This window comes from Marmota marmota, unplaced genomic scaffold (genome assembly GCF_001458135.2).
Source record: "Marmota marmota marmota unplaced genomic scaffold, marMar, whole genome shotgun sequence".
NCBI classification, from domain to species: Eukaryota; Metazoa; Chordata; class Mammalia; order Rodentia; family Sciuridae; genus Marmota; species Marmota marmota.
In genome coordinates, this window is record NW_026000249.1 from 33848872 (window position 1) to 33858464 (window position 9593).

The 9593-nt window shown below is 35.5% G+C and overlaps 1 protein-coding gene across 3 annotated transcripts in view; it reads left to right on the forward strand.

Annotated features, from left to right (window-relative positions):
• The window catches only part of Rp2 (RP2 activator of ARL3 GTPase), a 49116-nt gene that overhangs the window by 35257 nt on the left and 4266 nt on the right, over positions 1–9593 (forward strand). For 2 of the 3 annotated variants that reach the window (XM_015488151.2, XM_015488152.2), the window contains exon 4: positions 8823–8908. In XM_015488151.2, coding sequence (XP_015343637.1) covers positions 8823–8908 — 86 coding nt within the window. Of the gene's footprint in view, positions 1–6729; positions 6775–8822; positions 8909–9593 lie in introns of those variants that run through there. The other variant, XM_048796531.1, reaches the window with a different exon arrangement.

A 9593-nucleotide genomic window follows, 5' to 3' on the forward strand; every position in this document is an offset into this window, starting at 1 on the left:
CCTCAACTGCCACCACCGGCTTTCCACAAGCCTCTCTCTCCCACTCAAGCTTCTCTCCACCTCCCACAATCCTCCTGCTCTTGAGGCCGATTGGCTGGGTCACGTGGGCGGAGCCAAAAAAGTCCCCCAATGAGCAGCTCCGTGGTCTGAAAGGGCAGGGAAACAGCCCAATGAGCATCACCACAGAGGAGCCAATCAGCTAGATGTTGCTGGGGCCGCTGTGAGCCAATCATCAGCCAGCAGCTGGAAGTTTGCTGGCAGCTGGAAGTTTGCTGGGGCCCCTTCGGCTGTGGCTCTCTCTCTCTCTTCTAACTTGCTGAGGAAGCCCTTGATCTTGGGATTCTTGTGCCTCATCCTTCTGAGTTGCTGAGATTGTAGGCATATACCACTGCATCCAGGTCTTATTTTTCTATATGTATGCTTTTCATTCCTTTCTCCTGCATTATTATACTGGCTAGGATTTCACTATGATGTATATAGAGTAGTGAGAGAGGACATCTTTTCCTTCTTTCAGGGTACAAATGTTCAGTCTCACCATTAAGAATGATGCCATTTGTAGTTTTTTCACACATACCTTTGTTATGTTATGGGAGTTTCTGTCTATTCCTAGTTTGCTGTGTTTTTATCATTCATGGATAATAAATTTTGTTGAATGCTTTTTCTGCATTTATCAATGTGATCATATTTTTACTATTCATTTAATCTGGTAAATGACTTTTATTAATAACTGAATGTTGAACCAGCTTTGTATTCCTGAGGTGAACCTCCTTCATGATGACATATTATCCCTTTTAATATATTTCTAGATTCAGTTTGATAATATATGTATATTTTTTTATTTTATTTTTTGGTACTGGGAATTGAACCCAGCGTCTTGTGCATGCTAAGCACACACTATACCACTGGACAGTACCCTAGCCTGCTAATATTTTGTGGGGGTATTTGCATATTTGTTCATGAAGGATGTTGGTCTGTAGTTTTCCTTTTCTATAATGTCTTTATCTGGTTTTTGCATTAGGATAATGCTAGCCTCATAAAATGTAACCTCCTCTTTTATGATCTTGAAGTGACTGCAGAAAATTAGTATAATTTCTTCCTTAAATGTATAGTAGAATTCACCAGTGAGATTATCTGGGCCTGGAGATTTCTTCTTTAGAAGACTTTTAACTATAAATTTAATTAGTTTATTATATATAGGACTCTGGGCTATTTTTTTCTTCTTGAATTTTATAGTTTGTGTCTTCAGGGAATTGTTGGACTTCATTTAAGTTATTGATCCATGGGCATAGAGTTTTTTATAGTATTTCCTTATTGCCTGTGTGATCAGTAGTGATGTCTTTCTTTCATTTCTGCTGTTGCTAATTTGAGACCCCTCCCCATCACTCTCACTCTCACTCTAATGCTCCCATTAGTCTAGACACTTGTCTCTTCAAACCCAGTGCCTTGTGTATGCTAGGCAAGCATTCTACCACTGAGCTACATACCTATCCTCAATTTATTCATCTTATACAAAATTGAAAGTTTGTATGCTTTGATTAATATCTCCTCATTTCCCCCATCCACTGGCAACCATCATTTTTTCTACATTTCCGTGAGTTCAACTTTTAGATTCCACATCTAAGTAAGATCATACAGTATTTGTCTTACTTTTTTCTGATTTATTTCATTGAGCATAATGCCCTCCAGGTTCAAATGGCAGGATTTCCTTCTTTTTATTGCTGAATAATATTCTTTTGTATATGTATGCCACATTTTCTTTCTCTATTCATCTGTCAGCAGATACTTAGGTTGATCCCAAGTCTTTGCTATTATTAGTAATGCTGCAATGAACATGGGGGGCAAATATGTCTCCCAGATAATGATTTTATTTCTCTTGACTGTATACTTTGTATATATGGGATTACTGGATCATATGATAATTATATTTTTAATATTTTGAGTAACTGGTTTCCAATATGACTATAGAAATTTACAGTCCCATCAACTGTGCACAAGGGTTCTCTTTGCTCCATATCCCCTTTGGTACTGGGGATTAAGCCCAGGGGTGCTTTACCACTGAGCTACGTCCCCAACCCTTTTCACTTTTTATTTTGAGACGGGTTCTCACTAAGTTTCTTAGGACCTCGCTAAGTTGCTGAGAGGCTGGCCTTGAACTTGCAATCCTCCTGCCTCAGCCTCCCAAATCACTGGAATTATAGGCATGTGCCACTGCACTTCTCTTTTTGATAATAACATTCTGACGTGTAAGAGTTGAAATCTCATTATGGTTTTGATTTGCATTTCCCTGATGATTAGTAATGTTCATCATATTTTCATATAAAGTTTATCATTTTATTGATAATTTCAAAAAAATAGCTTTTGTCTGATTTTTCCTTATTGATTTTCTTTTCAATTTCATTGATTTCTACTCTGATATTTATCTCCTTCTTTTCACTAGCTTTAAATTTTATTTGCTCATAGGTTTTATTTGAGCATAGGTTACTGATTTTAGATGCACTATACTGTTGATTCATTAACATTGAAATCATAGGGCTGGGGTTATGGCTTAGTGGTAGAGTGCTTGCTTAGCACGCGTGAGGCACTGGGTTCCATCATCAGCACGACATAAAGTTTGTTGTTTTTTTTTTTTAAGAAATCACATCTAACAGTATTTACAACTTAGAAGCTTATCTAATGCATATTTTCTCATGAGGTTCAGAAAAGCCTTCCTCAGTGTAGGAACACTGGGAAGCACTTCAGCACCATGTTTGGGGACCATTTTAAATAGTGAAATCATGGAAAACATAAAAATATGAAAAATATGGCCCTACCCAGACGGCAAAACTGAACACTTGTTTAGAGTATGAGAGCTGAACCAAGAAGGCGGAGAGCATCTGCTTGTTCAGCTTCAGATGGGAACATTCACATCAGGGAAGTCAAGTTTTTTGCATCTCTGCAAGTCCAAGAAAAAACATGAAAACACTGCAAGTATTGATTTTCTGCAAGTATTGATTTGACAAATAATTTTAACAAGTAGGCAAATTCACAATAAAGGGATTTGCCAATGAGGATCGTCTGTGTATATATTTAATGTTAAAATTTTTTCTTTAAGTACTATGGTTATATCTTGAAAATTTCAATATATATATTTTCATTTTCATTAAATTCAGGGTTTGGCAAAATATGGCCCACTGTTTGCTGTAGTAAATGAAGTTTTATTGGAGCACAGCCATGCTCATTCTTTTATCTGTTATGTTTTGTGATACAGCAGCAGAGTTGATTAGTTATTGATTCATGACAGACACTGTATAGCACACAAAGCCTAAAATATTTCCTATCTGGCCCTTTACAGAGAAAGTATGTTGACCCTTGACTTAGTTAAAAACATTTTTAGTTCCCATTCAGACTTTTCTGTTGATCCATGTATTGTTTAGAAATATGATATCCAAACATTTGGGGATTGCCCAGATTTATTTGTTATTGATTTCCATGTTTTTCTCTTATGGTCCGAGAATGCATATTTGTATGATTTCTGTTTTCTTTAATTAGTGAGTTTGTTTTATGTCATGGGATATGGTCTATCTTTGTGAATATTCCCTGTGCATATGAAAAGAATGTGTACCTGCTGTTACTGGTGGAATGTTCTATAAATGACCACTAGGTGAGCTTGATGGATAGTGCTATTTAAATCATCTGTATGCTTGCTCATTTTCTGCCACCTTGTTCCTAACACTGGTGAGACAGTAGTGTTGAGATCTCCAGCTGTATTTGTGGAGTGAAAATGTAATTTCTACAATGTAATGTTTTTTAAATTTAGGATTATCCACATGTTAATCAAAACTGGTGCACTGGTACATCAGAATATTATTATGTTGCTTATTAGAAGTTCATTATATTCTAGTTAAAGAATATTAACTAAATTGCATGCCTGTGTAATTCTACTAAAATTGTATTTCTGTATTCTACATTCTGTTCTCCTTATAGAAAACAGGAAATTTCAGTAATAAATGCCTAAACTTAAAAAAAAATCCAGTGCTTTCTTGTAGTAATTCTGAATAAAAGTATTCTCTATTCCACCTTAGTTCACACTTTCTACTCTGTGAAACTGGAATCCTACATTTTATTAACAGCTTTTTATTTCAGTGCTTTTGGAAATTTCCTTATGTACTGCCTCTACTCAAAAGTAGAGTTTAATGACCCCATGTGTCCCATCCCCTAGTTTCTTACCTTTTTCTCATTCTTTAAAAAATCTATAATCTGCCTGGTACAGTGGCACATGTCTGTAATACCAGTGGCTCAGGAGGCTTGAAGCAGAAAGCAGAAAGATCAAAAGTTCAATGCCAGCCTCAGCAACTTAGTGAGACCCTGTCTCAAAATTAAAAATAAAAAGGGCTTGAAATGTTGCTCAGTGGTTAAGTGCCCCTGGGTTCAATCCCCAGTACAAAAATTAAAATCTATAATCTCTTTTTAATCAAATTTTGATTTGTCCTGTCATTTCATCCCTAAGCATTTCAGTGTCTATGTGAAAGAAAACAAAATGAAAAACAGATATTTTCTTAAGTAACCACAATGCATCTAACAGTTAACAGTTAGCAATAATTCTGTAAGATCATCTAATATCCAGTCTGTATGCAAATTACCCCAATTATCTAACAGAATTCTTTATGTAGTTTTACAGTTAATTTGATCCAGATCCAAAATAGGCCCACTCATTGTAATTGGTTGTTTTGTATTTATCTCTTAACCAAAAACAGATATTCTTCCTCCTCTTTTTGTTTCATGCCTTTGTCTTGTTGAAAACAGTTGGTCAACTGTCTTTTAGTATTCTTGGGACTAATTTGTTCTTCTATCTTTCTTATAGACTAGAAGTTAGATCAAAGCCTTATTTACATTCAGGTTTAATTATTTTATTGGCAAGAATTCTTCATAGGCAGTACTATTTTCTTTTGCTTTAAATGAGAAGGTAAATCATGTTTGATTGTTGTACTTTCAGCCATGCTAAAATTGATCAGTAGATTCAGGTGGTAATGACCTTATCAATTTAGCATCCCTATAGGATGCTGAAAACAATGTGATTTTTGCCTAAACCAGTTATTTTAATAGGATTTGCAAAATGACCAGTTTCTAATTGTATCACTACCTCTGTCTGCATTTATTAATGGACATTAACAGAATTTCTCCTTGTATGCCAGAGGTGTTTAGATAACTTGAAATATGCTTCATATTAGAAAAGCAGAATAAATAAAGAGAAAAATAAACATCAATTTTGACAGTAATGAATTGGTACCCTGGCAGCCTCCAGTGGTATACGGTGAGTTTTGTTTCTTTTTCTAAATATAATTATGAACTCATGAATTTTTATATATCAGTGTTTTAATAAACTGCAGGAATTATTTACCATGTCTCATCTTTGGCCAGCGGGAGCCCCTTAAGACTGGTTTCTGTGTCCTTTTGATATAATTCCATTAGCCTTTGATAGCTTCATTGCTTTTTGGCTCAACAAGATGTTCCAAATCAGACTGAAAATATAGTTGCTTGCCTAGTATGTATGAGACCCTGGGTTTGATTCCCAGTACCAGAAAAAAAGGTGTTCCAGGTTGATCTTAATCCATTTCTTTTCCTAGACATGGAATTATCTATTTTTAAAAATTATTTAGTTCTTGTTAGTGGAGAATGATGTTTAGAAATACAGGTGCTACTTATTACTGGGTTGTCATTTCTTCTAGTATTTACCAGTAGATTCAGCCAGAACTAAGGTTTTTTTTGTTTTAAAGCAAAAGAGATCATGAGTTCACATTGACATTTCTAAATGAAAAAATTAAGATTATAGGCTTCTCTTTTATAAGGTTAACTTAGCTGTGTTTTATTAAAAAATATATAGGAAGCTCTTCTCTGTCAAGACCTTTCTAAACTTGCCAGTCATATCTTTTTTTATTTTAAAAAAATGTTTGGTTGTAGATGTATGCAATACCTTTGTTTTATTTTTATTTATTTTTATGTGGTACTGAGGATCTAACCCAGTGTCTGACACATGCCAGGCAAGTGCTCTACCACTGAGCCACACCCCAGCCCCCAGATCTTTTATTTTTAATGAAAAAAATTTAAATATAAAAAAACAGAATAGTATAACAAACCCCCATGCCTATCACCCAGCTTTAACAATTCCCAACTACGGTAGTTAGCTTTCCATTATTGTAACAAAATACCTGAGATAATCAATGTACTAAAACGGAAAGGTTTGGTTTTGGCTCACAGTTTTGGAGGTTTCAGCCCATCACCAATTGGCCCTGTTGCTTTAGGCCTATTGGAGCACAGCATCCCATGGCAGGAGCATGTGGCAGAGGAAGCCTGTTCACCTCATGGGCTGGAATGAAAGGGAGAAAGAGACCAGAGTCCCACAATCACCTTTGAAGGAAAGCCCCCAGTGACCTAAGACCTCCCACTAGGCACTTCCTCTTAGAGTTTACACTACTTCTAAATAGCACCATGGTCTGAAGACCAAGCCTCTAACACATGGGCCTTTGGGGGACATTTAATATCCAAACTATAGCACCAACTCACAGCTAATATGTTTCTTATTTAATTTTTTTTCATTTTATAATACTTTTGTTCTGAAAATCTTGGTTCCTTATAATATGCTTTAACTTATCCTATAATATGCATGTAATAGTTTCAGAATAACAGCAAATTTTACTACTAAAATTGAGATTACTGAAATTTTAAGATTTCCTTCTATCTTTTTATCCTTAGACCATATTCCACTGAGGGTGTACAGGCAAAATATTGCCTCGTAAGGTTGGTTGGAATAATTATTTTCTCTGTGTGGTCATGTCACTAACTTAATATGCAGTTAGATTCATTTGTTTCAGCTTGTTTTTACTTTTTGGAACTGCTTTTGCTTTTTAGCCCCCATATTTAATTTTGTTTTTTGAGGTGTTGATATGATATCCAGTGTCAAAAATATATTTAGAAAGGTATATTCAGAGCAGTTTCACTTCTATTCCTGTCCTTTCCACCTGGCCCCCTCTTTTCTCCTTGTGTTAGTCAGCTTTCCATAACTGAGTACTTAAAGAAGGAAAGATTCATTTTGGTTCATGGTTTCAGTCCACTGCCATCTGCCTCCAGTATTTCTGGGCCTGTGGTGAGACAGAACATCATGCTGGGGAGTGCATGGTGGAACAAAGCTGCTCACCTCATGGTGGCCAGGAAACAGAGAGAGCTCACTTTTATAACAAGGCCCCAACCCCTTAAACCCCTTAAGCTATGAATCCATAAGTGGGTTAATCCATTCATGTAGTCAGAGCCATCATGATTCAGTCACCCTCCAAAGGCCCTACCTCTGAACACTATTGCACTGGGGACCAAGCCTTCAACAAATGAGCTTTTGGGGGGATATTTAAAATCCAAACCATAATACTTCTTAGTTTTTTTACCTCAACATTTATCTTTTTACATGACAATCAAACTTTCTAAACAGATCCATGAGTTGAAGTAGGTTCTCTAAACTAAGAACCTTTTCCTGTTAAGCCTCCCTTTAGAATTGTTCCTACTTTTACCTCATTTATCTCTTGCTCCATTTGATGCCCTCTTAATGTTATCTTCACAGAGCCTGCTGAGAGCAAAAAAAAAATGTCCCCAGTTACCCTCTTTTCTTTACCCAGTACTTATCTTGATCTATACACTGTGATGCTGAAAAACTCATACTTTAATTTGTTCCGTGTCTAAGTGCATAGTTGACTGCTATATATCCTGCCTTTTCTGTATATGTTGTCTGTATTAAATCATAAGCCTTCAGTTATTTTGGTGCCCCATGTAGTGTGATCTTTTCTTTCTCATTCTCGTGCTTTGTCCTGTGGCACATGGCTACACTCAACTTAGTATTCCATACTGATTCACCTTGATATTTCATGCTTAGTACTTCATTATTCTATGTTGTTTTGTATTTGTTTAATGAGATTATGTCTTTTTAAAAAGAAATTTGTAATTCCCTGGAGGTCAGGACTTCCCAATCACTGTAGGAAATAAAAATTAAATCTGTTAGGGATGCAGTGAAATTTGAATAAGTATTAATTGAATTAAAGGGCATGTTTTGCTCGTGTAATTTATGGCTATGCTTGCCAGCAATTTAACACCAGTAGTGCCAATTCTACATTTCAATCCAAGCTTACCAAAGATGAAATCATGAATCTCTACCCCAAAATTTAAGGTACAGAGAGTTTTTAAATTGTTCAAATTAATGTAAGGAAAAGGAGACACACATCCTTCTATTCAAAGGATTAAAAAAAAAAAAAGATCTTTGTTCCTAGAATGTAGCTTTGAGACACACTCAAGGAAAATACTTTCATATGGGCATTGGTGCCTTGCCTCAATTCCTATTTGGCTTAGCTCCATTGTTGATGGCCCAAAACTTGGCTGGTAAGTAGGAGAGTTGGAAGCAAGGCTGGCTGCCTGGCAAGACCTACTTATGTTGACTTGGATTGCTTTTGATCTTATTTGCTATTTTATCAAGTATTCTTTGTACTGCTAAATCAGTGTAGATCCTGTGGCTTTTATAGAAGAATAAACCCCAGAAAAGCCAGGCTATTTACAACACTTTAAAAATGTGACACTAGTCCTATAATAGCACTGCAGCTATTCATCATGAAATGAGATGATGTTAATTTGTTTTATGATTAGTGTAGGAAGAAGAAACTGAGATGATAAGCCCCATCTGTCTACTTCCCTCTTCCTTTTCTCTCGCCCCCAAGGAAAATGCTGGAGATTCTTCAGGGAAGAATACAAAGATTAATTTTAGAATATATTTGTGTTCATACTAAGAAAACACTTCTTGGGTTTGCTTATAGGTCCTGTGATTGCCTTGGAGTTTAATGGAGATGGTGCTGTAGAAGGATGTCAACATATTGTAAATGAGATATTCAATGGGACCAAGGTACAAGACTTCATTACTATATTTCAATCTAAACTTTACTTTCATCTCCTTTCCTTATAATCAAGTAGTATTTTTATCTTTGGTGTTCCTTGGAATTAAAAACAACAGCACATCATAATTCTTAGAACCTATGGTAAATAATTGGGAACTAGTTTTGATTTTTTTCCTTGCCAAACTAAAATTTTTAATTGTTTTAAATGGTTAGAAATTAAGAATATGCTTATTAAAAACCTTCAATAGTACATAGTAAAAGTTTCTAAAGTAAAATGTCATCAAATATCTCTTTATGTCCCTTGCATTTTAAAAAATATTATATATTGAAAAGCATTTTATTTCTAAAATTATATTCTTTAGATGGACAATTTTGTTACACAAGATCATTCTTATTTGCTTCAGTAATTTATCACCAAAATTTGAACTTGAGGACTATCTAGAAATATCACATGTGGGCATTTTCTAAGTGTGGTATGTTGCTGAGGTTGCTCTAAGAATTTTACACTTAAGGAATTTCATCAAAATAAAAGAAAGATCAGTAGAGTTGATGAAGGTGATTGAGGAGGAGGAGGAGGAAGAACAGACAGGAAACGGGAAAACCAGTAGAATGAATCTGACTTAACTTTCATATGTGAGTGCATAGATGAGGCACAGAGGGGCCTGACATTGGGTGTATCGTTGCAGACACTAA